Source organism: Phascolarctos cinereus, unplaced genomic scaffold (genome assembly GCF_003287225.1).
Source record: "Phascolarctos cinereus isolate Bilbo 61053 unplaced genomic scaffold, phaCin_HiC Scaffold_4;HRSCAF=312, whole genome shotgun sequence".
Taxonomy (NCBI): domain Eukaryota; kingdom Metazoa; phylum Chordata; class Mammalia; order Diprotodontia; family Phascolarctidae; genus Phascolarctos; species Phascolarctos cinereus.
In genome coordinates, this window is record NW_027555847.1 from 216,850,212 (window position 1) to 216,878,159 (window position 27,948).

At 38.5% G+C, this 27,948-nt stretch overlaps 1 protein-coding gene across 6 annotated transcripts in view; it reads right to left on the reverse strand.

Annotated features, from left to right (window-relative positions):
- PRKAR1B (protein kinase cAMP-dependent type I regulatory subunit beta) overlaps window positions 1–27,948 on the reverse strand; it is a 248,302-nt gene that overhangs the window by 46,027 nt on the left and 174,327 nt on the right. For all 6 annotated transcript variants that reach the window (XM_020977318.2, XM_078152905.1, XM_078152904.1 and 3 more), the window contains 3 exons: window positions 26,684–26,842; window positions 7,687–7,747; window positions 3,339–3,460 (listed from right to left, as the gene is read on the reverse strand). In XM_020977318.2, the coding sequence (XP_020832977.1) occupies window positions 3,339–3,460; window positions 7,687–7,747; window positions 26,684–26,842 (342 nt within the window). The remainder of the gene's footprint in view (window positions 1–3,338; window positions 3,461–7,686; window positions 7,748–26,683; window positions 26,843–27,948) is intronic.

Below are 27,948 nucleotides of genomic sequence, written 5' to 3' on the forward strand. Positions count from 1 at the left end.
ATGGCTTTGTAGACACACCCTTCAAGAGACTGTTTTCTAGCTTTATAAAAATATTTTGCGAGATAAAAATACAAGTCCCTTAAAACTCTAGAATAAAAGCTTCAGAAATATTCAAAGTTAAATCATGGCCTTCTCCCTAAGTGGCAATTATGAAAACCCTGCCTTTACCATAGTCTGTCCACAGAATGGATTATTATATTTTTGGAGGAAATTCAAGGCATCAGCTTTCTGAGTTAACTCATTTCACGTCCTTACTGAATCAAGGTGAGAATAAACAAAACAAATATTTTTCTTCTCCAATTCTTACTTCTCACCCAGAAGAAAGGAACAAGTTTTCCATTTTAGACATATACAATTCTGACCAGAATTGTAATATTCCTAAGCTGATTTTTTTTCCCTTTCTTCTTCCTCTCCTAGACCACATTCCCCTACCAAAATAATAATAATTTTAAACTTATTTGTGTTAAATGAATGTCCAAGCCTAGGAATGTACAATATTTCTCAAGATTTTTCATGCTGTATTTGCCCCTCTACCCACCTAGTAAAATTTAAACTTCCTGTGGACAGGAATACACAATATTTTAATCCTTGCAGCTCCATTACCAAGCACCTTGTAGGTGTTTAATGAACACTTGTGAAATCTTCCCTCTTATCTCACCTCCCTTCTCCAACTTTTTTCCCTTGTTTTCCTCCTCCCAGGATTCCTTTAACCTTTTATTTTTTTAAGCAGCTATTTATCATTCTTCTGGTGGGTTTAAGTTAATGTACCCTCCATACATCCTCACCTTCTTCTCACTCCCAGAAAATTCTATTCCATAAAAGAGCCATTTCAAAATGTCTGCATATCTCTAGCCAGGCAATACAAACATTTGCAGTTGGCCCTTGATTATTCAGGGGCTAATGATCTAGTTTGGGGATTATCCAAACCCACTGCCCCTTTTTCCCTTCTCCTTCCTTTCATCCTTTTAGGTATTTCACTCCTCATTAACACCATCAACTAGAGGGAGAGTAATGGAAGAAAAAGGTGAGAAAACTTAAATCTCCCCATAGTGGTATACCTTAGCATCCAAGAGGAAATATAAAACAAAAAAGATTTTTTTTGGATTAGTGGAATTTCATGATTCATAAAATGCATAAACATATACAAACACGCACATATAATAGTACCTTCTAGACAACGTTTTCAAATGAAACACAAAAGGTTACATATACTGGGTTCCTCAGAGACCTCAGTCTTTTTTCTTTCTACTCTAAGAACGTGGTGCTGAATTTGGTTATTTCAGCCAGATCTCACATTAGGGTTACTGATTTCTATATTTTCGTCCATTTGATACTGAACCATCATTTTCAAAGTGCCTACTGTGTACACAGTACTATGCTAAACTGAGGAAGCTATAAAATCTGGATAAGACAGTTCTTGCCCATATGAAAATTACAGATTATGTACAATATAATAGAAGTACTTTAGAGAGATATAAAGTAAAACATAACATGATACAGAACCAGGCCAGGTACCTTTCACAGCTGTATCTTAAAAGAACAATTTTTAACCAAACAAAGGATAGAGACAATCACCCAAAAAGAAAATAAATAAATGAGTCCCTGAAATTGAAAGGCTTTTATATGAACAAAATCAATGCAACCAACATAAGAAGGGGAGCTGCTGATTAGGAAAAATCTTTGGATTAAAATGCTATGGGAAGAAGAAGCTCATAAGACTTCATACATGGGGCAACATTTAAGTTAGTCTTTAAAGGATGAGTAGGGATTTATCAGATGAAAAGGAAGCCATTGCGAGCAAAGGCATGGAGGATGAAAAAAAAGTACAGGAGGTGTTATTGGAGATGAAAGAGTAGTTCAGTTTGGCTAACGTATATCACAGTATAGTAGGAAAGCTAGAGTAATGCCAGATGTGGAAGGCTTTGAATGCCAGACTAAAGAGTTTGATTTTTAACTCTGTAGGCAATATGAAACCCTGGAAGATTTTTGAGCAAAGGAGTGACATAACCACAACTATCTATGCATAAGAAAAATGCTTCCAAATTGATCAATGTTGATAAATTTATATAATGTGATTTTCTTTTACACTGCTTGGTGCTACTATTTAGTATGTTTCACCAGAAGTGAAAGGATTTCAATGGAAGAAGTTGGGAAAGTTTTATAATTATGTACAACTTATACTCCCTTTCATCTGAAGGAGAAAAAAGTTTTAGGACTGCTTAAGGCCAAAGGTACAATGTGAAAATAAGGCTGTTTTTAATCTTTAAAAAATGTAGAAAATAAGAACTACAGGAATATTAACATATTTTAGATACCATATAATTATGAAAATTGGTAAAATATCCAAAGTTTAGTGTAGCTCTTCCTTCTCCTCTTCAATATCACCTTCCTATCCTGAATAAAATTCTGCCCAGCAGCCCCACTCTTTTGATTAGTGAATAAATGGTGAGGCTACTATCTTAAGAGGGGCCCCAGGACCCTCTTACTTCACTCAGGACTTGACTCTCAACAAAACTTCTTTTCTTCCTCAACCACCTTCCCTCCCACTATCTGATTTCCAATTCCCCTTACTCTGTTTCCCCTTCAGAATACAAACTCTTTGACTGTATATCTTGTTTGCTTGTATTGGCATCCCCAATGTTTAGCATAGTGTCTGGCACACAGTAAGTGCTTAATAAATGTTCTCTTTCAATGTGTGTGTCTCTCTGCTCCTCTTTTTTCTCTCTCTCTTTCTCTCCTCATTCTCCTCTTTCTCTGTTTTTCTCTGTTTCTCCTCTTTTCTCTCTTCTTTCTCTTTTCTCTTCTCTATCCAGCTCTCTGTCTCTCCTCCTCTTCTTCTTCTTCTCTCTCTCTGTCTTATCTCTCTACTCTTCTTTCTCTCTTCTCTCTGTAGCTCTCTGTCTCTCACTCTTTCTCTCTTCTGTCTCTCTGTCTCCCTTTCACTCTCTGCATCTCTCTCTCTCTCTCTCTCTCTCTCTCTCTCTCTCTCTCTCTCTCTCTCTCTCTCTCTCTCTCTCTCTCTCCTCTATCTGTATCTGTCTCTTTCCCTATCATTTTGATTTTTGGAGGGAGAAACTGGGGTTAGGTGACTTGCCCAGGGTCACAGAACTAGTAAGTGTCTGAGGCCAGATTTGAATTCAGGTCCTCCTGACTCCAAGGCCGCTGCTCTATTCACTATGTCACCCAACTGCCTCTTTATTTTGATTTGAATCTATCCATAACTGCCCATCCTCCCTTCCACATCAGGTCCATGGGAAGAATATATAAAAAGATTTGTTTCATCATCATATTGCTTGTAAGAACAACACCTAAATGCAACCATCAAGCACAGGACTCACCTCAGTAATGATGAAAAAGTCATCCCCTGGTTGTCCCTGAACCACAATTTTTTCTCCATCTTCAAACTGGACAGGTTCCAATGCATCAGCCACTGTCAGTCGTTCCCACTTATCCAGTGATTCTGAAGATTTAGAGACAATAAAACTTTCATGATGGAAATGTCTGATTTGCTATGGAATTCAGTCACTAGGGATAATGGCAAAATGCTTCTTTTATAACTTTTAGCAGTTGCAAAACTCAAAGGCAGGCTTTTTTTCCCTGCCTTTTTTTTTCTCAGAACATTCTCGGAAAACATGAAGAACATTAGCTCTGCAATGATTAATCTTTGCAGGGAGGAAAAAATGAATAAAGCTCAAGGACGCAAAAGTCAAAAAAAGTGAATTTTCCAATTCTTTTGTACTGTTAAGGCCCAGATATTTTTTCATTAACTTGGATGCTTGAAGCAAAGGATTATAACTTTAGCACGTAGATATGGTTTAAAAGTAGGCAACTATTTTCAAGAATGAAATCAACTTAACACAGATATTAAAAATGAAGATGGAGTCTGTGGAACAGCAAATCTGTTTAGAAAAAAATGTTACTTTCCTTATCTTCAACAGAAAAGGTCAGCATAAACATCTACATGCAATGAAATTACATCCAAGTACTGTAGCTGTTGAATTCATTTGATTCTACTATTGAAGCAACTATCCATCAAAAAATGTCACTAACCATCACAGAATATGTAATTTTACTTCTGTTAACAGTGTATATATACTACTTTTAGTGTAGAAATTCCCTCCACCAATTGAGATGGACAACTAACTCATCTGTAACTTATAAACTTAGAGAGTTAGGTTTAAGTGACTTGCCTGCAGTTATACAACTAATATGTGCTAGAGGCAGATTTTGAACTCAGACCTTCCTGAATTCAAGGTTGCCCAGGCTGCCTTTCTGAATACTATCTATACTTTATAACCCTTTAAGGTCAAAACAATTGTTGCGCTAATTTTAATTTTCCAGCAATGCTTTTAAAAAATTCAGGATTACTTCTCCCCCTTCTCAACAAACTACCTCTCCCCAAAGTCCCTCCTCCTCCACCATCATCCCTACCCCTACCCCCCCTCCATGGAATAAACATAATCTTCTCTTTTATAAGAAAAGAATAAATCCTTGATTAACCATCCAGTTTCCCTTTGGGGGCAAAGAAATTTTTATTCAACTCTGGCCTGTACTTATCTGATGTTACTTATTTAGGGCAGCTGCTAAAAATAAAAGGTAAAGCAATGTATTTAGAATTGGGTTAATGGGAGAATCTCTTCTTGCAATATTGAGAGCTGGTAAAGAGCTTTCAAAAAACATACCATGGTGCATACAAGGAAAAGATGAACAGCTGGTTTCTATTCAAGAACCTAAACAATTTTGTAGTTGTTGTGCAAATGAGCAATGTCATTTCAATCAAGATTATTTTTTTAAATGGGGGGGAGGGGGAAGCTACTTAACCATTTGCTTCTGTTGTGTACAAACAGTACTCAGTAATTCTGAATGCTGAAGTACTCAATCATTCCAAAATTATGCAAGAACACCTTGAGAAAGATGCTCATTGAAAAGACACTTGAATTATTTAATTGCAAACTACAGTCTGTGCTTTGGGGGAAAAGACTTAAGAGAAAATGAACAAATCTGGTATTTTGGTGCAAAAATGTCTTATTTACCCTTAAAATTAAATACCCCTTTCTATGTTTGTAAAGAACCAAGTAACTTCACAGTTGTAATGTTTATTTTTCAATGTCAGAAGTAACAGGTCTCAATTGCCATAGAAAAGTTGGGTAGAAAGCAAATGTGGAACCAGAGAGCTTTATCACTTCCCAAATAAATCTTTGTATCACAGAGCTGGTGTAATGAAATTCAGGAAGAGGGTCTCATCACGTTCATTCACCTGAATTTCTCAAATGTCAAATGAATCTGAAGCCATTCTTTAAATGCAGAGCTGTCAGGTGGTGTATTTTTTTGCATTTTCAACTAAATTCAGAAGGACACCTCCAAATAACCAGTGTCCAAAAGGCTGACAATCTGCTATATTTAGGAATCTCAGCACTAAACCACAGCCAACAATCTTAGGCTGAAGAAAGTTCAGTTTTTAATGAATTTTTAAAAAAAAATACATTTTCAACATTTCAGCAATGAGGTGACATATAATAAAGGCAGGTGCAGCTTAGTTTAGGAAAGTTCCTTGGCATAATTGGGCCTAATTGGCATTCTGAGTTCTGGAAGGCAAGTCGTGTTCAAATTTAAAGGAAGCCAAGGGGAAGGGGAGGGGAGGGGAAAAGCACTTATATTTGGCTTGAAACTAAACATTGCTAAATCATTATTTTAATATGAAATTCGGCACATTCACAATTCACGTTAATTGCTCATTTCCCAAAGAAGGACAGCCAGAAGTTCAATTACTTTTCCAGGTTCCTTCTCTTGTCAGGGACAGGGATTAATCTTTGCAACAACAACAAAAAAGCAAATTTTCTTTTCATGAATGTGCTACCAAAACTTTCAAAGCCAAGTGTATAAAATTAAGCATTTTAGAGTAGACCTTGAGCATATAGTCTGAGGGGGAGATCTGCCAACTGAAATATGATCAGAATGCTCCCTACATAGGAGACCCTTTCCTTCCGTTGTCCAACGCCATTCACTTAATGGTCGGGCTTTTGTGCTCTCAAAGGTGATTGATCAAGGAAGGATTAGGAGTTTGTTGTTTTTCCTACTAAAGGATATCAGGGACATGTCCATATGTCGTGACTATCACATTAATCAAAGAAAAAACAAAATCCCAAGACATGATGTTGAACAGATATTTTAAGAAAGTCTAACAGGAGTATAAAAGCTAAAAGACTTTAAAAAGGAATCCGGGGGGGGGCGCCTCTGCCCATTTGGGACTTGGGTATTCCCTAGTTTATTGCATAATTATTCAGAGAGGGTGACACTAGGCAGTTGGCACAGTGGGAAGGGTCTTGGACCTTGGAGTCAAGAGTGCCTGGTCAAATTCCAGTACTGTGACTTTAAATCATTTAACCCATCTGGGCCACAGTTTTCTCATTTGTAAAATGAAGGGGTTGGAGTAGATGACTTCTAAGGTCTCTTCCAGATTTAGATCTATGACTCTCAAATCATATGACTCTTAGAAGGAGGCTCTCCCATTTCACTTGGAAGAACCTAGGAAGTGGAAAACAATATTTTCTAATTGCTACATTTAGCCACCTTTCTAAAAGCCTTTTACTACAAAGCAATTTGCTATGACAAAGGCTCAGTTAATCAAGATGGAAAAATTTACGGTTAAAGTAAGAGGAAAAATTCACTTTTGGTCTAAGGAATGTCTCAAAAACAGATAGGACACTGGAAAGACAACAGAGACAAGGAAATGGATTGGTTGTACAAGACATGCTTATTGCAGAAATGCAGGATGAATACGGTAGGCTGGGTTTCCAATTTGCAGGATTTTTACTTGGAATTTTAAAATTGGAAGCCTTTTTGCAGATCATCTAGACCAGTGGGGTCAAACTCAAATTGAAAGAAACTGAAATACAATGATTCAGAAAACGACAAATTAACATTATCTATGTTGTGTATTTTTATTTTTTTAAAACATTTCCCATTTACCTGGTTCCCATTTAATCTGGTTCCAGGTTTATCTGGCCTCTTGTGAGTTTGTTACCTCTGATTTAGTTAGCAACAATGTACTCACATTTGGAGTGTGGCTTCATTCTTCCCCACAAACTCTCATAACCAAAAATTTTTGACACCTCTGGAGATAAAATGGATACACAGAAAGGTGTCAACTATGTTAGATCATTAACACTAACATACTGAAGTATACTTAGCTAACATTGTAATCGCTAGACAACACTATATGGAAAGGATCACAGAAGCACAGATGTTAGGGGCCTGAGAAGTCATCTAGTCCAGTTTTACAATTAAGGAAACTGAGGCTCAGAGAATATGTGACTTTCCAAGGTTACATAGGTAGTAAGTGGCAGAGAAAGGATTTGAACCTACATCCTCTGACTGTCCATCCAGTGATCTTTTCACTATGTCACAGGAAAGAAAGAAATGATGGATATGAGAGTGCAAATCGAGAACAATGAAAATTGAAACACTATCAGAGAAAATCAGAAACTATTGGGGGTAAAATCCTGTGCCATTTACAAGACAATTTTTACACCCAGACTCATAATAAAATAATCTTTTGAAATTTCTTTCCAGACAGAATCAAGTGAACAAAATGGCAGCCAGATAGAAGATACAAGGAGTGATTTGGTCATCTAATAACTCAAGTGACCATGCATGACAGAGACAGGAATAAAAAAGGCAACTGACCCAAGATGGAGACTTTGCTCAGGAATTCCTCATACATCTTCCGTTTTCTCAGAGTGCTGCCCTGTTTAGGAGAAAGGGAAACACAGATATCTAAGGAGACAGGACATAGTACCTAATATTTTATAACTTATTAAAACAATGTTTTGGCTTTTTGCTTTATAGCATAGACAGTAAAAGCAGCCCAGGGCTCAATTATCCCCTGATAAAATTATGATCCATTATTTTACAATGAATTTTAAGCACTGCTTAAAAGAGCATCACAATTTTTAATGTACAGAGTTAAGTATAATTTGCTATGCAGAACACAAGATTCTTCAGGGTAAGGGCTATTTCATTTTTTGCTTTTGAAACCCCAGTACCTAGCAAGCATTTAATTAATATTTATTGGATTAGTCTGGCTTGGTTAAAATTTTAAAAGCATCATCATTCCAAAAATGAAGGCAATGAAGGCAAAATATTTTGGTGTGCAAATCAGAAATTTGGGTACCAGGCTCCATTGTACCAATGAATGTGACTTTGCACAAATCCTTTACCATAGTTTTTCATCCTATAAAAAAATTCTCTCCTGTGAAAAAGAACTAAGGACTAGCACCCCCAAAGCCATGAAATATTGTTGATTATATGACATAGCCTTACATCAGTAGTACTCAACTGTTTTAACATGAGGATTCTTTTTTAACATCAAGAAAATTTCACCAGCCTCCCCATGATTGCAGTTTATTAACAAGTATCTATTATTTGAGAAAATACCCCAGGACAAATTTGACTCTGAATTCAAGAACGCTTTTAAAGGAATTTGTATTTTCCTAATCATAACAGCATCCACATACATTTTAAAATTAGTCATACATATATGCATGAGACATATTATTTATTCAGTCTGCAGAAGGTGTGTTTCCTTATTTATTATCTGGAGTCACACTGCATATTTTGTTAGAGCTAAATAAAGATCAAAATAACGAAATGACAATGTTTAGTTTACATATGGATTTGAGGACCCTTAGCAGCAACTCAGCCCATACTGGCAACAACTCAACTACCTTACATAAATAGTATTTTCTTACATAAAAGTGCCTCCTTTAGTCTTTTTTGATCCCCTCAGCTGCTAGTGCCCCATCCCCTAAATTACTTCATTTATTTTGTGTTCACTCCGTATATGATTATGTATGTGCACCTTGTCTTTCTTGATAGAATCTAAGCTCTTTAAAAGCAAGGAACATTTCACTTCTGTCTTTATATCCCCAATGCTTGTCACACAATAGATATTTAATAAATGCTTATTGGTGGACTTACTGATAAAGCAAAGAGGTTCTTAAATCTACCTCTCCTGCCCCAGTCTCTCTGTTGATCTCTGATCTCACATCTCCAACTTCATTTCAGATATCTTGAATTGGATGTCCAAGAGACATCTTAAACTCAATATGTCCAAAACAGAACCCATTATCTTTCCCCTTAAACTCTCCCACTTCCTACCTTACCTATTACTACAGAAGGCAATGCTATCCATCAGGCTCACAACCTAGAAGTCATCCTGGATTCCTCACCATCGCTTAGCCCCTATATCCAAGCTCTTGCCAAGGCCTGTTGATTTCACCTTTACAACATCTTTTAAAAATGGCCCTTTCTCTCTTTGGTCACTGGCACCATTCTAGTGAAGGCCCTCCTCACCTCGCGCCTTGATTATTGCAAATAGCCTGCTGGTGGGTCTGCCTGCCTCAAGTTTCTCCTCACTCCAATACATCCTCCAGTCAGCCATCAAAGTGATTTTCCTAAAGCACAGGCACAACTATGTCATCCCTACTCAATAAACTCCAATGGCTCCCTATTTCCTCCAGGATCAAATACAAAATCCTGTTTTGACATTTAAGCCTTTCATGACCTTGTCTCCTTTTACCTTGCCAGTCCTCTTATACCTTACTCCCCACCACAGACTCTTGCATCCAGTAACAATGTCATTTGAGTTGTCTTACAAACAAGACACTCCCATCTTTTGGCTCTGGGAATTTTCTCTGGCTGACTCCCATGGCTAGAGTACTCTCCCTTCTTATCTCTACCTACTGTTTCCTTGGATCCCTTTAAATCCCAACTAAAATTCCATCTTCTACAGGAAGCCCTTCCCAACTCCCCTTAATTCAACGCCTTCCCTCTCTTATTTATTTCCCATTTATCCTGAATATAGCTTGTCTGTACAAGTTATCTCTTATACATCATGACTTTCTCCATTACAGTTTCGATGTATCACTGGCCAGAACTAAGGACTAGCACCCCCAAAGTCATGAAATATTGTTGATTCTATGACATAGCCTTACATCAGTAGTACTTGACTGTTTTAACGTGACGATTCTTTTTTAACATCAAGAAAATTTCACCAACCTCCCCATGATTGCATGATTAAATGAGAATTTTGAGGCAGTTTTGTGGAAGCTGCAGACAACACTTGAAGGCCAACAGATGACACAGAAAAAGTTTAGAAAGTCAGAAATGGATAAAATATAGGCACAGTATTGTATAACATCAACATATTTTATCTTTAATATAATAAACATACCCAATTTCTTTTTTAAAGCTAAAATAACTAAAAAGTTAAAGTTTCATTTTTAAACTTCTATTTCATACAGTATTTTTACATTGATATGCATATAGCCTATGACCAAATAGTTAACCCAAATTTTACAATAAGGCACTGTAAACACCCCATAAAAGAAAAAGAGAAAAATTCAGACTTCTCTGATATAAAGGGAGGACCACAAATTTTTACTCAGATTTTCCAGATCGAGGGGGAGGGAACTGCACTCCTAACCCCCGAAATGTGGAAGGGATAACTGTACATATCTGTAAGCTTCTCTCCTCCATTAGATTGTGAACTGCATTGATATTTAGACAAAGTACAGGTCATGGGAGTAATTAGAGAAGGCTTCATGGAGGAGATGAGATTTGAATTCAGTCTTGAAGGATGGACAGGCTTTGGATAAGTAAAAAGAAGAAAAAGCTTCTAGGTAAGGGAAGCTTTGAATCCCTTCAAAACTTTTCAAGAAGTTTTTAACCTTAATTATATGCATAATATATTAGGAAAATACATGACCCCCAAAGGAGACCAATAACCACCAAAAAAATTCTTGCTACTCTTACATTATATTCGCTTATGGGTTTAGATTTACAAAGTAGGAATTCACGTCCTCTTCCATATTATGAATTCTCTTAGAATATGCTGCCATGAGGCAAATGGTAGTTTATATAGTTAGTCTTAGAATCCCCAGCTCTAAATTTCCCATAGACAGAATTAATTGGGGGAAAAAAGACTAAGCAAAATTGCCTACTTAATTAGGCTTTTTGTTAAATAACAGAATCCCTTAGTGATACTGGTTAATGATTCCATAGACCTCATTAATAATCAAACATTTTCTTTAAATCTTGCTCTAATTATGTGGGTTTTTTTATTTTTTTAAATAAACTCCCTATTACAATTTGGTATCGTTCTCATTAATCCTTAGCTATGCTCAAACATTTTCTACTCTGACTCTTGATTTCTCCTTGATTGTAACAAATTCACCCTAAATATCCCTTACAGTTCTCTCTGTACCTGCTCTGAGAATTCAGGACAATTTGGCCCCAGAAATCTCTCTATCTTTCCCTGATTGTTAGTCATACCTTCTCTGAGGGAGGCAGAGTGGAAAAGTAAATAGAGTTCTGGTTTGAGTTTAAAATCCTGTGTGACTTTGTACAAGCCTCTACTTTATCTCCCTTGATCCTTATAAACACTCTGCCAGGTAGGCACTATTATTATCCTCACTTTGCAGATGAGGAAACTGAGGCTGAGAGGTCTAAATGACTTATCCAAAGTCACACAGCTAGTGCTTTTCAGATGTCAGTATTCAAACTCAAGCCTTTATGACCCAAGTCTGAAACACTTACCTTACAGAGTTGTGAGAGCAAAGAGAATGGCTACAAAGTGCTAAAAACCTAAACACTAAATTACTGTCAACTATTATTATGATTCTTTCCATTATAGCCACTAATGGTCTGTTTATCTAGTTTGCCAATTAACAAATGACTTTGCTATTTCCTGTGGATCCTCTGCTTTTACCTTTTTGTGCTTCTCTATTCATTTTGTTGTTGTTGAGTCATTTCAGTTGTGTCTGACTCTTTCTGACCCCATTTGGGGTTTTCTTGGCAAAGATACTGGAGTGGTTTGCCATTTCCTTCTCCAGCTCATTTTATAGATGAGGAAACTGAGGCAAACAGGGTTAAGTGACTTGTCCAGGGTCACACAGCTAGTAAGTGTCTGAGACCATATTTAACTCATGAAGATGAGTCTTCCTGATTCCAAGTCCAGTACTGTCTCCATCGTGCCACTTAGCTACCCCTCCCCTCTATCCAGAGTAAAAGAAAAAAAAGTCAGCCACACATTTCAGTCTCCTTGCTAGAGCTGTAATCCTTCCCTGCATCTGCCTGATCATCTTTTCTCCAAACAGGAAGCTAAACTCTTTTTCATTACACACACACACACACACACACACACACGCTCACTCTTTTTAAAGTGAAGCTTCAACAAATTTGTTCTGCTACTTCATTTTACACAGTATCCAGCTAAGTTATTGATTAGATTTACAGTCTGTTGTTTCCATAGCAACCATCACACCCAAGATGAGTTATAAAACGTCTTTCTGAAAGACCTTGAAGTTATAAAACCTAGTTCCTTCCACAGAATAAGATTCTACATTCCAACCCTTTTTTATTTTCTGGCTCCTTATTTTCTTCTGGACCCTTTGTTGTGGTTCAGTTATTTCAGTAATGAGTAATATTCTGTGACCCCACTTGGGGTTTTGTTGGTCAAGATATTGAAGTATTTTGCCATTTTCTTCCTAGCTTTTTTTTTTTACAGATGAGGAAACTGAGGCAAACAGGGTGAAGTGACTTGCCCAGGGTCACACAGCTAGTGTCTGAAGCTAAATCTGAACTCAAGTCTTCCTGATTCTAGGCCCAGTGCTCGATCTACTGCAACACCTACCTTCCTGAGTTCATTTATTTTTTTCACTTAAAAGCGGTCTTTCTTTCTTTCCTCCTTTCTCTCTCTCATTCTTCTTTCTTTCTTCCTTGCTTCCTTTCTTCTTTCCTTCTCTTTTTTCTTTTCCTCCTTCCTTTCTTCCTCTTTCTTTTCTTCTTTCTTTCTCTCTTGCTTTCTTTCTTCCTTTCTTTCCTCTCTTCTTTCTTTCTTCACCAATCATCCCAGGCTCCTATGTTCATCATTTTGGGGTTCTCCTAATTCATTCTTCTCCTCTATTTTCACTGTTACCACCCTAGTACAGACTCTCATTACCATTCATCTCTAGTGCAATAGACTCTTTGTAGGCCTCCCCATCTCTACTATCTCCCCACCTCTAACTCAATCTTCCTATCACTGCCAAAATAGTCTTAATTCATAAATCTGATCATGTAGACACTCCTCTGCTCAAAAATATTCAGTGTCATAAAGATTTATGATGAAAAATGCTATCCCCTTCCAGATAGAGAACAGATAAATTTTCAGTATAGACTGAAGCATATTTTTTTCTCTTTTCTTCCTTCTTTTTTCTCAACATGGCTAACGTGAAAAGATGTTTTACATAACTTCTTATATATAATGAGGATCATCTTTTTTTGCTTTCTCAATAGGTAGAGGATGGAGGGAAGGAATTTGGAAGTGAAAATAAAATTTTAAAAAAATTCAATGGCTACTGATTACCTACCAAATAAAGTTCACTCTTCTCTGCCTGACATTCAAGGCCTTCGGCAATATTGCACCATCATACTTTTCCAGTATTATCTTACATTCCTCCATCTATACACACTATGCTTCAGCTAGATTGGACAACTATCTGTTCCCTCACCATGTGATGTATCCTCAGGCCTCTGGTGCTTCTGTTCAGGCTGATCCTTCTTACTTGAACATGTTCCTTCCCTATCCTTTAAAGTCCAATGAAAATATTACTTCCTCCAGGAAACCTTCCTTGATCTCTGCTTTCCCCTCCTCACTCAGATTTTACAAAGCACTTTGTTTTATACCTGTAATGTATTTACTGTCATTATACTGTTAGTTTCTTGAGGGCAGGAAAGTCTTTTACCATTCTTTGTATCCCTTGTAAGCACATGGCCTGGCCCTAAGCACATGCTTAATAAATGTTTACTGACTACCAACACTATTGCATATTATAGCTATATGCAATGAAGTCTATCCCTAAAGTGTAAACTCCATAAAGGCAGGGACTGTGTCTAATCTAAACATCTTATCTAAACACATCTCCTCCCGTCTCACCCAGCACAAGTACTCATTAAATATCTGTTGTTATTAAATGAGATTTGGAGTTAAGAAGTCCTCAGACACCTACTGGCTGTCAGTATGTCAGTTGACCCTCTGGTGCCATAGCCAGCTTTAAACCTCTAAGTTGCAGCAAAGGTACAAACCTGCATTGGTAAATTAAGTTACCTCACCTAGCAGTTTTGTATACCAATGAAATCACAGGTCTACTCCCTATTCTCTTAAGTTCTGTTTAAATATGTCTTAATGTTGTCTTGTTACATCAACCAGGGTTGGATCTGATGACTTCTGAGGTCCCTTTAGGCATCCTGTGATCCTATGATCTTGATTTTTAAAAAAAATCATTATTAAATAGCTTATGAAATTATAACAGTAGTCCTTTCTGAACATGGATGAGAAGGCTCACCTAGTTTTGCTGAGTTGTAAGGACAGACTAGCCACATGAAAGCAACGTGTTGAACATTTTGAGGAATGGGAACTACAGGCTGCATCTCTCAGAGTTTGACTAGCTATTTCTAGAAGGGGGGAAAGTGTGTTTGGTACAAAACTCCCTTTGTTTTGTTCTTCCCAGCAAGTGAATGTTAATGGGTGTGGGAAGGATAAAGTAAGGGACAGAAACCAGAAGCAAAAAGGGAAAAAAGGTCTGAAAGACTAACGCCATGGGTTTTTTACGGGGGATTTTAAATGCCTGTCCCCAGAAAACTATGACAAAAATTTAAAAAGAAATAAAGTGAAGAATGGAATGACTGAGCACCCAGAAAGCAATAACTCACATGGGGGCAAAATGCAAGATTTTTGCATAGTTATTTGCTCTGGTATTCGTAGTAGTATCACTGACCTTTCTCTAGCCCTACGCTATACATAAGCAAATCAAATACTTCCCGATTCCACCTAACATATCTTTTCATCTTCCAGTTCTTCAGCCCCACCCAAGCTTCAGCATCAATCTTTCTTCAGTTCTTTCCACACTTTCATATCTTGGTTTACCCAGGCATTTATGTTTAACAGAATGGGCCATACAGATTTAACTCCAAAATACTAGGTATTTCCATCCTTTTTTTTTTCAATTGGGGTTAAGTGACTTGCCCTGGTTCACACAGCTAGTAAGTGTCAAGTGTCTGGTCTGAGACCAGATTTGAATTCAGGTCCTCTTGACTCCAAGGCCCGTACTCTATCCACTCCACCACCTACCTGCCCCATATTTCCATCCCTTTCCAGGATCTTGGAAAAAGCCCTGGATTTAAGTTCAGAAGCCTGGGTTCTGGGCCTGGTTCTGCCAGTAAGTAGTTTTGTGACCTTAGACAAATCACTTTCCTCGTCTGTCTGGGTCAGGCGAAATGAGAGGGTTGGACCAAGATAATCTCTAAGCCCTATCCAGCTTGGACATTCTGTAATCTTCTTCTTTTTAATTCCCCCAATCTTCCTGTGGCTTGCTTTTCTTTTCAGTGCCAATATTTCTACCTCCTTTTGAAGAATCATTACTCTCCTTCCTGTGAAGAAGTAGGAGGCAAAGCAACCTTAGAATATCTGCTCCATCATCAGAAGTGGTTTAGAAGCAGGTTTGCAAACATGTCCTAAAAACTGAATAGCCCACAATGTTTTCCCCCTACCAGACTGCCCTCTCAGTCAAGGGTTACACAGTGATTGAAAAATAAAATCGTAAGTCATTTCTATTCACCCGACACATATTTTTATTCGCCTGGAGGAGTAGGCAAGTAGCTAATTGTAAGGTTAGCTTTAAGATTTCTAAATTTAAAGAGTTCAGTGTTTAACAGACTCTGCAGCTGACAAAATATAAAAACTGTGCCCACGTGATGCCAGTCACCTGGAAATATGGAAATGTTTGGAAGAATAAATGGATTTTTTCACTTTTCATTTGGATATTTGGCATCAAATAGATGTTGCTTAAATGTAATTCTTTCTTACCTGTCTGTCTCACTTTGAAAATCTGAGGTTAAAAATGTGTGTAGAGTCAGAGTTCTTGAAGACAGGGGGAAGAAGGGAATTTTCTTTGCAAAAGTTTTTTTTTAATTTTACAGAATGTTGGCTTTAAATAGTAAGTTGCCTTTAGTACATTCTTTTTAGAAATAGAACTTCACAAGTACACATCTATTACATAAAGTAAAATAAAATAAAGCTTTCCATTTTCCAAAACAATGGTCAATTTTCTCTGGCATTATTAGTGAGGTGCCCAAATAGAAGTTTCTGTTATACCAACAGTACATCCAAATTTATAATCACTGTACCAGAAATTCATATTCTTTGACCTTTTATCTTTTTAGGAAAGAGAGTTTTATACATTTGTGTCAAGTACATATAGAATTCAGATGTCAATCTTTGAACAGAAATGTTTAATAAAAAAGACTTTTTCCTAGTCCACATATTTTTTTCTAACTATAGCTGCCTTGGTTTTATTTGTGCAAAAGCTTTTGAAGTTTATACAATTGAAATTATTTGTCTTGTTTTTTATAATCTCCTTTATCCCATGTCTAGTTATGAATATTCTCCTAATCCACAGCTATGAAAGATACTGCCTTCCATTTTCTATTTTTTTTAATGTATTATGAAATATTGAGATCATTTTATCAGTTCAGATTTGTTATGGTATATGACACAAGATTCTGGTCAAAATCTATTTTTCTACCAAACTGCTTTCAGTTTTTGTCAAATAAGAGTGCCTTTCCCAGGATTCTGTGTTCTTGGGATTATTAAACATTATAGACCTTCCATTCTACTTAGGAAAAAAAAATATTTAGTATGTAGGTCCCTTTCTTATATACCTGAAACTGCTTAGGAAATTGTTTACTATATCAATTGAACAAGTAACATATAAAAATTACTATTTTAATTGTAAAAAATTCTTATTTAACATTCCATTAGCAGAAACCCAAAGGCCTTCTTTTACACAACACTTTGTTAGCCCACCTCAATATCCAATGGGTAACTGAAAGTAACAAAACTGATATCTTTTTAAAAAGCACTATCTATAATTTACAGATTCAGAGTTGGAAGGAATCTCACAGGCCAACTAATCCAACTCTTCCTTTTCCACATGGAAAATGAGGCCCAGAAAGGTTAAATAATTTGACCCAGGTCACAAAGTTAGTAAGTGACCAAGGCAGGATTCAAACCCAAATTCCAAGTCCGATTTATTTTCTACTGTACCATTCTGCCTGTTGACTGACCTTTCTCCTAGTCATAGTGAACTGGCAAAATTTTGCCCCCTTATATTAAACATATATATTGCATTCAACTTATAGCTAAAAATGAATAACAATATAGCAAGGCCATACTGTTTATACAACAATCAAGTTGTACTTCAAAGAGCATCAGATTCAATTTTTTTTAAGATCAAGTTATAAATTTGACTATAGAAAAGCGGCTTTTATGGGGAATGGGAAGACAAATAATTAGGTTCTTTATTCCCAACTGAGCCCCTGAGTTTAATGCTGTTTCCACCCTAGAATTTAAAAAAAAAAACCACAGCTGGTCATAGACAGCAGAAATTGTTCATAATGTTCATGTAGATATATTATGTCCCAAACATACACTTGAAAGATCTTTGGGTTTTTCTGGTATGAATGCTCCCACCATCAGAACAGACCACAAATCTTCTTGGTAGGTGGTTTTCACGAGTTAAGGCAGACAAACAAATTCCAGCTCTCAGTAGCCAAAGCTTCTGGTGATGAGCCTCTTCAAACTTAGCTAAACTGATCCTCTGATGAGGCAGGAAGGGTGGATGACTTTTATTATCCCCACTTTGTAGATGAAAAAATAACCAATTTCACCAACATTCATTGGTCTCTGAAGGACCTGTCCAAAGTCATATTAACAAGTAGTGGGCAAAGCTGACACTAGAACTCAGGTTTTCAGTTTTGCTGCCCAATGTTCTTTCCATTATAACTAGCCTTCTACCTAACCAAGAGAGTCTGACACTGAAGCAAATTTACCACAGTGACTGGAGGACTCCTTCCACATGTCTCTTCTTCTAGTCTCACCAGATTCCGACATGCACTTGTTAGATCTCCTTTTGAACCTTCCCTCCCTTCTCTCTTCATGCTCTCAACTCCTTTTCTTCACCTTCCTTTCTTCTTTGCTCACTTTGTTTAGACTTCGGAGAAAAAAGAATGGCCCTACCCCCTCTTGTTTCATGTTCAAGGCTGAGCTTCTGCAGTCTAATTTACTCAAACCAAATGCAAGAGATCTCACATTACTAATAAGAGCCAAGCTGGCAAGATCTCTCCTGCAATGGAGCTCAGACTGGTCCAGCTTGCTCACTCCCTGTGTAAACCCAATACCAAACCATGCTTAGAATGTACATTCTCAGGTATGATTTTATTTTAAGAATATCCCCCAAACAAAGTTACTGGCCATGTAGACATGTTACTCTTTGGATTGGAGAAGGGGGTCTCCAAATTTTTTTTGTTATTTTCATTTAATGGAAGCTCTGAAATCATGAATGGGCTGGGAACAGGGGGAAGTTCTTGAAAGTGAAGTCCAAGAACAGGGTGGAGAGAAAGGATGGGTGCTGACAATAAAGTCCCTGAGAAGAACAGAGAGGGCAGGGGAGAGGGAAAACTTTGCCAGCTATGCTGGCCTCCTTTCTGGGAATCTTGGCAACCTGAACTGAAAAAAGGATGGTGTGTCAGAGAGAGGAGATTAGGTGAAGAGGGAGTGGGAGGTCATGGGCAAGGCAGCAGTAGTCAGTTTAGAGATCTACCATATAAGGCTTCAAATTCTGCTGGTAGGTATCAATCCACCTGCTAGAAACTTTTGCTATGACTCCCAAATCATCATACATTTGACAATTCTATCTTTTTAAATGCTTGAACTAACCAGAGTCTAGATTTTTGATATGGCAATAAAACTAATGATGAACTACAAGCAGAACTGAGATGGAGGGAATAGTCCCTACCAGGTGTTCAATAATATGGATCCTGGTGTGAGTACCTTTCAATGGTAGGTGGAGGAATAAAAGAGATGGGTTTGGCCAGAGGAGGGACAATGAATCAGGAGAAGAAGGTGGTACTAACTATGGAAATGTAAGAAACACAAAGGCAAGTAAAAATACTTGAACAGAGGAAGAAGAATAGAGGAAAGGAAGGAAGGAAGGAAGGAAGGAAAGAAGGAAGGAAGGAAGGAAGGAAGGAAGGAAGGAAGGAAGGAAGGAAGGACGGAAGTCCCAGTGAGTAATTAAAGGCCAGTTTAGGACTTTAGGGAAGGAAGAAAACAAGCATTTATTAAATAATTATTATGTGCCAGATAATATTTTACAAATATTATCTCATTTGATCCCTACAACAACCCTAGGAGGTAGGTGCTTTCATGATCCCCATTTTATAGTGGAGGAAACTGAGGCAGACAGAGAAGGTTAAGTGGCTTGCCCAAGGTCACATGGCTGTATTTGGCTTTGATCTCCCTTAATCCAGGCCCTCTGTTCTATCCACAGCACCATCTAGGTACCTTCTTTTTGGAGGGAGCCACTGTCAAAAGCCACAAGAAACCTAGGATTGTACAGCCTAAAGCAAAAACGTAGTCACTTTCATCTAATGTACTTTATCCTGGAGTTTTAACAGTCCTGGTTTTTTACAATGCAATTTTATTTCTAGGAAATATGTGGCTAAGAATATAAAGGTAAAGTAACAAAAATAAAATGTGGAGAACAGAGCATAAGACAGGGACTTTCTGATGTCCATATTTTAACCTTCCTACTTAACTTTTATTTCCCTCCTGGAAGTCACCCAAACACTAGGTTTCCAGACAGACACCATGATATGACTTCATTTTTCGATGTTAGTGGAAAGGGGCAAATGATATCATAGGTCTGGGGCGGGAAAGGACCTCAAAGGATATCTAGTCCAATCCTCACATTTTACAAATAAAAACACTGAGGTCTAGAGAGATTAAGACACTTGCCCACGGTCACAGAGATAAGGAAAAGCATCAGAGGTTCTCTGGAACCTGGTTCTTTCCACCCCAAAGTCAATACTCTTTCCATAACATTGTGCTTCCTCCTGTACTGGATTTGCCATGTAATATGATGGTATAGGGATATACTGAAAAACTAATCCCCAGTCTGTGGAAAAGTGTAAAAAGCTCTAATAATATAACTGGTTTTCGTGAGCCACATGCCTCATGTTCTAGGGTACCTGATAAAAACCCTGTAAGCCAAGTTGTATCCCAAACTAAAATTTTATGATCAGTTAAATATACTCTGGAAAAATAAAGAATGATAATGGAAATACTGACAGACCATTAGCCATAACAGCTCTAAAGGGTTTCACTAGTATGATAGATCATAAAAACGACTGCATTAAAAATGACCAGTTTTAAGATTAATTTGTTATGGTGTAAAAGAAGCATATAACCCTAATCCTTAAAAATATAGCTATCTTTCTTACAATTGCCTAAAAGAATTCCACTTTCATTAAGGCACATTAAAATGCAGACATCATAAAAAAAATCAAATTAATTCTAGGCACTTAAGGTTTGAGGCATTAAAGCACAGTGTTGGAAAATAAAAGTGGTTCTTCTATTTTGAAACAAGTATCACTTTCATGCTCTTTTAAATTTGATTTCAGTGGGCTGCCAAATTACATTTATGGTCATCTATTACCAGTGGTAGGTGAAGGCAGAGAGGAAATGGACATGGCCAGAGGAATGATGACCAATCAGGAAAATGAGGCAGTACCAGCTACGAAATTCCCCCTGAACAAATGGAAATATAAGAAAAATGTAGGCTTTGGTTTAGCAAATAAATGTGTCTAAACTGGGCAAATAGAATGAGGGAAAGCAAGGAAGAAAAAAAGAAGATGAAAGGAGATCAGTCCCAAAATTGGGACAGACATTATCTAGGCTAAATGAAGCTGAACCCCAGAAATTTTAAGGGACTCACACAGGTAGCAGAAAGCAGATTCAAACCCAGGATCTCTAACAGCAAAAGGCCTAAGTGGTCTCTCCTTTCATTCTAGGAAAGATTATATATAGGGACCATTCTTTATATTTTATTATAAGCCCCAGATTGTATAATACAGGATTAAGCATGCTATAAGTGAACAAATACTTGTTGGTCGTCCGAACCAGTCTATCTATCAGTGATCTAAGATTTCTCCCTGCTTCCCTGAAAAAAGACGAATGTATCTAAGAATTCCTTCATGACAGATTTGCTATCGCCGGAAAAAGATGAACCCTAACCACCAGGCTATTTGCTTTCCTAGTGTTTATAAAGCCAACCATCTTTACAGTCATGCCCACAAGTATTCATAGTACAAAAGATTCTAAATTAAAGAAAGGAAACATAAACTCCCTTTGTGGTTTTGAAACTGACTTGGATGCAAGATTCCAGCCATATAAAAACCCACATCCAGGAACTATACAGTGGGTGAGAGAGGAAAGAAAAGAGGGAGGGGGAGGGAAGAGAAAGGGAGGACAAAAGAGGGGATAGAGATGGGAAAGAGGGGGAGGAAGAAAAAGGAAGGGAGAAGGGGTGTGGTGAAAGGGAGAAGAGGATAAAGGAAGAGGATAGAAGGAGGAGGGAGAAGGAAAGAGGAAGAAGGGGGAAAGGGAAAGGAAAAGAAAGGAGAGAAGGAGGACAGTGAAAGGGGGACAAAGGGGGAAAAAAGGAAAGAGAGAGGAGAAGAAAGACAGGGAGAAGGAGGAGGAGGGGGAGGAACAGGAGGGAATGGAGGAAGGGGAGAAAGGAAAAGGAAGGAAGGGAGAAGGAAAGGGACAGGGGAATAAAAAAAAAGGAGGAAAGGGAGAGAAGGAGAACAGAGAGAGGGGAAAGGAGAGGCAGGAGGAAGGGGAGGGATGGAGAGGAGGGAAAGGAGAAGGGAGAAGAAGGGAGGGAAAAGGGGAATAGAGAAAGGGGGAAGAAGGAAAGAGAAAGAGGAAAAGGAAGAGGAGGGAAAGGCAAAGGTGGGGAGAAAGGGAAAGGAATAGAAAAAGGAGGAAGAAGGAAGGGGAGAGAGAAGAGGAGAAGGGAGAGAGGAGGGAAAGGAGTAAGAAGAAGGGAGAGGGAAAGGAGAATAGTGAAAGGGGGGAGAAAGGGGACGAGGGAGGAGAGAGAAAGGAAGAGAAGGATAGAGAAAGAGGAAGAAGGGAGATTGCAGAGAGGAGAGAAGGAAAGATGAAGAGAGGGAGGAAAAAGGAGAGGTATGGAAAGGGAAAGAAAGGGATACAGAGAAAGGGGAAATGTGAGGAGGAGAGGAAAAGTGAGGAAGAGAGGCCGGGAAAGAGACTGAATAAAAGAGGGGAGGGAAATAGGGAATGAAGGAAGTGAAGAAGGAGAAAGAGACAGAGAGAGGGAGAGGGGAGGGAAAGACAAAGGGATAGAGATAAAGGCTTGGGGAGCAAAATGGAGGCCTGAAAATGCCTTTTTCTTCTTAGCCATCCCAGAATCATCACTGCATGTTCACCCTGACTGAGAAAGCCTTAAAGAAACTCCCCTATAATGAAGGCTCTCTCAATGAGCAGTATAATGGGAACCAGTGGAGAAATACTTGGTGGGGCATGTAAATAAAGGCTCCTGAAAAACAGCCTGTGTTTCTCTGAGATTTCTGGAGACCACTGGCCTTACTTCTGTCTGAAGCTTAACTAAGGCTGGTCTTAACCTTGATAAAGTAAACGGCAGCCCAGTTGTGTATTGTCAGTGGCACCAGAAGGCTTTCTGCCCCCCCAAAACTTCCTCAGAATGGGTCAATCAACCACCCAAATGGGAGGAAAGCCGGATTTGAATCCAGGCCTTTTGTCTCCAAATCTAGCGCACTTTACAACTGTAAAATACCATATCTTAGTTTTATTTGATTCTCCCAACAATCCTGAGAGTAAGTAATCATTATTCACATCTCACAGGTGAGGAAAATAACGCTCTGAGATGATGAGTTACTCCAATCTCACAACTATTTAGGAGGCAGAGTCAGGCCTGGAATCCAGGGCTTTGGATTACAAGTCCAGTGTTCTTCCACTTAATAAATAACAGCTGTCACATCTGGAAATGGGGGCTTCTTTATTGGGGTGATGTACGAAACACAAGTTCCTAACGACTGTGCTTTCCTCAATTGCAGTCCTTCTCCCTTTGACCTCTAGAACACACTTAATTCCCATCTACAAACGTAAGTCTCTCGGTTATGAATATAAGCATCCAGAGGACAAGAACTGTTTCATGTTTTGACTTTGTATTCCAAGTTGCTGGTATACAGCAAGGGCTTGATAAATACTACTTAAATTATAGAATGTAACCAGATCATAGGATGATAGCTCCAGAGTGGGAAGGGACTTTAACCCTTTTTTTAGAGGAGGGGAGGGGGGTTAGGCAATGGGGTTAAGTAACTTGCCCAAGGTCACAGAGCTAGTAAGTGTTATGTGTCTGAGGCCAGATTTGAACTCAGGTCCTCCTGAATCCAGGGCCAGTGCTCTATCTACTGCACTACCTAGTTGTCCCTTAACCTTTTCTTTTTACAGACGAGGAAACCAAGGCCCACAGAGTGAAGTGATTTGCCCAAGGTCTTAAAGGTAGTAGACATTTACAAGCTGTGTGATCCTGGGTAAGTCATTTTACTTTACCTCAGTTTCCTCATCTGTAAAATGAGCTAGACAAGGAAATGGCAAAGAACTCCAGTATCTTTGCCAAGAAAACCCTAGTTGGAGTCACAGAGAGTTAGACAAGACTGAAAACGACTGAACAACCACCCAAAGGCACTAGAACTTCAATCAGAACTTGGATCTAGTAACAAGTTTAGCCAGCAGTCCAGGTTCAGAGATCTTTCCACCGCCCCACACTGCCTGTTTGAGCCTAGCAAACCAATAAACTTAGAAAAAAAATTCACTCCTCTAAAGCATCCTACTGGGCTTTAACTAGGTCAATAGCCTCAAAAATTTGACCAGCACCACAGACACCTCTCTCAAGATTTAAGGATAAGGTCCTCAAGGAAGATTATTGCACGACGTAGCTGCCCATAAAAAGTACAAACAGAATCAGGTTGTCTGTCAAGTTGATAATCACACAACCACCTAGAGAAGCAGGGCCCTAAAACTCAGCCTGGTAAGAGAGCCACAGCCTCATAATTGAACCCAACCTGCTGGTCTTGTCTTAATCCCTGGAAACCAAAAGAGCTTCTCATTGGTCTATGAAGGTCATTGGGAAATTAGAACAGAGTACAGTAGAAGCCAATGGCATTCAAGCTATGCTGTTATCATCCTTCTTCCAGAACAAAGAAGAATTCTTGAAATTATGTTCCTCTTTAGAGGAATTGCCGCTGGCAAGAGAGATATTCATCAAATAACTAGCTCCAGCAGGCTATCAAAAAGAGATGGACATCTGTTCCTCAGTTCTGGGTAATCAAGTCTGACCAGTTCCTACAGTTGGATGTGAGTCTTTACAATAAAGGTGATTCTTTTTTTAAAAGTTGTATTGAGGCCACTAAAATTTCTGAAGTGCACCAATGTGCTCATGCCCTATGACTCAGAGAAAAGGACAGAACAGGATATGGGCAGGAAATCGCTCTTTCTGCTATAGATCAATCTCAGACACAGTAGTCTAGGGGCATATCAGGCCTGCTTTATTGTTTACCAGGAATTCAATGTCTTCATTATGAGATCGGCTTGTTTACTAGGCTATTCTACTCCCCTGCCTGTTACAAGCTGAAAGATGACTTGATTGAATTACTCCTGCTGCAGAGCAGATGTCCTTGTTAGAAGCCTTCATTTACTAAGCACCTACTATGTGCAGAAGCTGTTGCATCATGGCATAGTGTGACTCCAGAGTCAAGAAGACCTGGGCTCAAGTCCCATCTCTCAGGGCTCCCCAAGCAACTGCAAAGTTACACATTTGCGAAGTAATTGCTGATCTACTTTGGCAGAGGGTTTTTTTCCTCATTGGGAGCTTGGTACTCTGAAAATATGCAAAGGCAGTATGGCCGAATGGACAGAGTGATGGATCCTGAGTTGGGAGTTTCTGGGTTCAAATCCCACTTCTGACATTTGTTACCTATGTCACCACAGGCATGTCACTAAAGCTCTGTGAGCCAAGGCAGGGCTAAGATTATATTACACACTGCTTTTGACCTGCACCAAGGAAGGATGTTTCAGGACTGATGAAATCAAAGCTGTTTGATGCACTGGCCAGCTGGGGAAAGTTAAAAGATTCTGGGACAGATTTCACCTCAGAAACTAAGAGACGTCAAATAGAGAGATGTGTGCTCACCAAAAGTGTTCACCAATGGTCTCTGGAAGATCCCAAATAGAAGGGGGATTCTCTATTGAAGGAAAAAGTTCTCTAGATGTTGCTGTTTGTAGAAAATAATAGGTTTGCAATCCCAGAACACTACTATATAGAAAATACTATATAGTTTATGTATAAAATGAATAAAAACTGGGCCTGGCTTTCACTGAATCTAACAGGCAAATATCACACATCATGATTTACTGTTTGTTTTTTTTAAATATTTCTCCCAAACAATTAGACAGAAAGCACTGTGCAAAGTCTGAGAGGTGAAATATCCTTTAAGAGTCATATTAGTCCTACTATGCAAATAGGACCATGCCACGAAGCAGAAGTGATACAGTCTCTCATTTCTCCAAGGTAATTCTAGAGAGTCACCACTGTCCTCAAAGAAAAAAAGAAGAAAGATTAAGAGGAAGCCTCTGGGATAGCATCCCAATCTTAGGCCTCCATTACTCTCATTACCGACTTACCGCCCTTCATATTTCATCAAGAGGAGAGAAAATATGAAAGCCATTCACATTGCCACTTGTCCAACCACATTTCTTCCTTTCTCCTGGAAAGGTTAAGTCTTCTTTCACTGCTGTAACATTTCTCTTCTCCACCCTCTCCCCAACCCCATAACATGTGTCTGATGCTAAAGGACAAAGGAATCTTAAAAGTCTCAGGGATTTGCAGGATGTGTGTCAAGTACTGTTTTTCTAAAAAGGGGATTTAGTGTTCATGGAAAGTATTATTTTCCAGATAGAGAGCAGTTAAAAAGAATGGCTAACAGATGGGGAGTCCAGTGCTGTCAGAGGAATGACCGAGTGAGGAAGAGTTATCAAATGAGGTCCCATGAGGTGGAACCAGATTAGGGCCATGAGACAGCTCTGGTGCTTTCTCTGTTGTATCCAAAACATCAAATGACATTCACTGTAACCTACTGAAGTCATATAGTGGACAACCTATGGAACATACCTATCAGGAACCATTTATAGGAGAGACATTTAATGAAAGCATGGGGATTAGGGTACCTAAATGCAGCTTAGTTTTCATCCTATTGTAATTATTTCATAAGACTTTGGCCAAGTGAAGAATTATGCACAGCCTCCAACTCATAAAATGAATTTAATTCATGCCCTCCATGACCTTGTACGAGAACATTTGCTCCACAGTGTTGCGTTTAGAAGGCAGCATGGGATGATGGCAAGAATGGTCTTGGAAGTCAGGAGACCCAATCAAGTTACTTAACCTCTATCTGCCTCAATTTCCTCATCTGTAAAATGGGGATAAATAATGGTATCTCCCCTACAAGGTTGTTGTAAGGACCAAGTGAGATAACAGAAATGCTAGCTATTATTAACGTTGATGATACTTCACTACAGTACTGCTTCTGTGTCCAGGGAAGTAACTGAAGTTTGTGAAATGCTTATAATTAATTATGTTGGAAGTTCAGTTCCAAATTCAGCAACCTTGGCCTAGCTTAAAAGAGGACTTACCATCAAAATGCGCCTGTAGCTATCCCGATCGATGCCCCAAAGTTTGAGGTCGGTCTTGGCTTTGACAGTGGCAGCCCTTGGTGTGCCATAGATCAGCGCAAGTTCTCCAAAACTGCCTCCTTCCCCAATGTTGGTCACCCATTCCATATTCACGTACACCTACAGAAAATAAGCAGAAACAGAAAGAAAGGAAGACAAATTAGAGAATTCTGCTATTCCTTTCCCTGGCAGCTAACCTAAAAAGGTAATAATCTTCCTCCCCCTTCCCCTCTCTTCCCCATCCTCCAACAAAATCTAGAATAGAAGCAAAGAAAACAACAGTCAGTTTCTTTGCTCCATCATAAAGGAGTGACAACCAGCTCTGTGGACAGAATTCCAAGTCACCTAGCTGGAAGACACTGATTGTATTGATTCAATGCCTTCCTTCCTTCCTTTCTTCTCTTCCTTCTTTCCCTTTAATTCCTTCCTTCCTTTCATTCTTTCCTCCTATAGGTTATTGGTTTCAAGCTTCTCTTTCTGGGCTTCTAACACAGAACCAACAAATCAGATGGGCATGACTTTAGCCATTTAGTAGCAATGTCAAACCCCAAAGACGAGTTAATAATTTTAATGAGGTTGGGAAGTAAGTAGCAGAACTGGGAGCTTGGGAATAAAACAAAACATTTTCTGCCAGGGCCATCTGACTCCTGAAAGTGATTTTTAAACACATGCTTTAATGAATCCAAAGATTACTGGAGCTATGGAAGAGATTCTAAACTTAGTTCCTCAAACTACTGCTTACCTCTGGCCACCTCATCATTTTGTTTGAATTTTTAAAAAATGTTTTACTGATGCTCTTTTAAAAAATTACTGTCACTTCCTATTCACTTGTGTGTGGTCTTCCCCCATTAGACTGTAAGCTCCTTGAGGGTAGACACTGTCTTTCTTTTTCCCTAGAGCTTACACACAGTGTTTGGCACAAAGCAGGTGCTTAATAAATGTTTACTGACTGACTTTTTAGAAGTTATGATTGTCACTGTATTGATCACAGAGAACTAAGATCTTTCAGTCTTATTTCCCTTTACGTTATTGGGTCCATCGCGTAAATCATTATCCTAATCTGTTTATTTCCATCCATACTAGTTCACTGGTTTTCAAGTTTCTCTGAATTCTTCATGTTTGTCATTTTTAAGACATAACAATATTCTATTACATTCATATGTAACATTTTAATCAGTCATTCCAGTTCTTTCTATGATAAGTGCTGCTCTAAATATTTTTTGTAT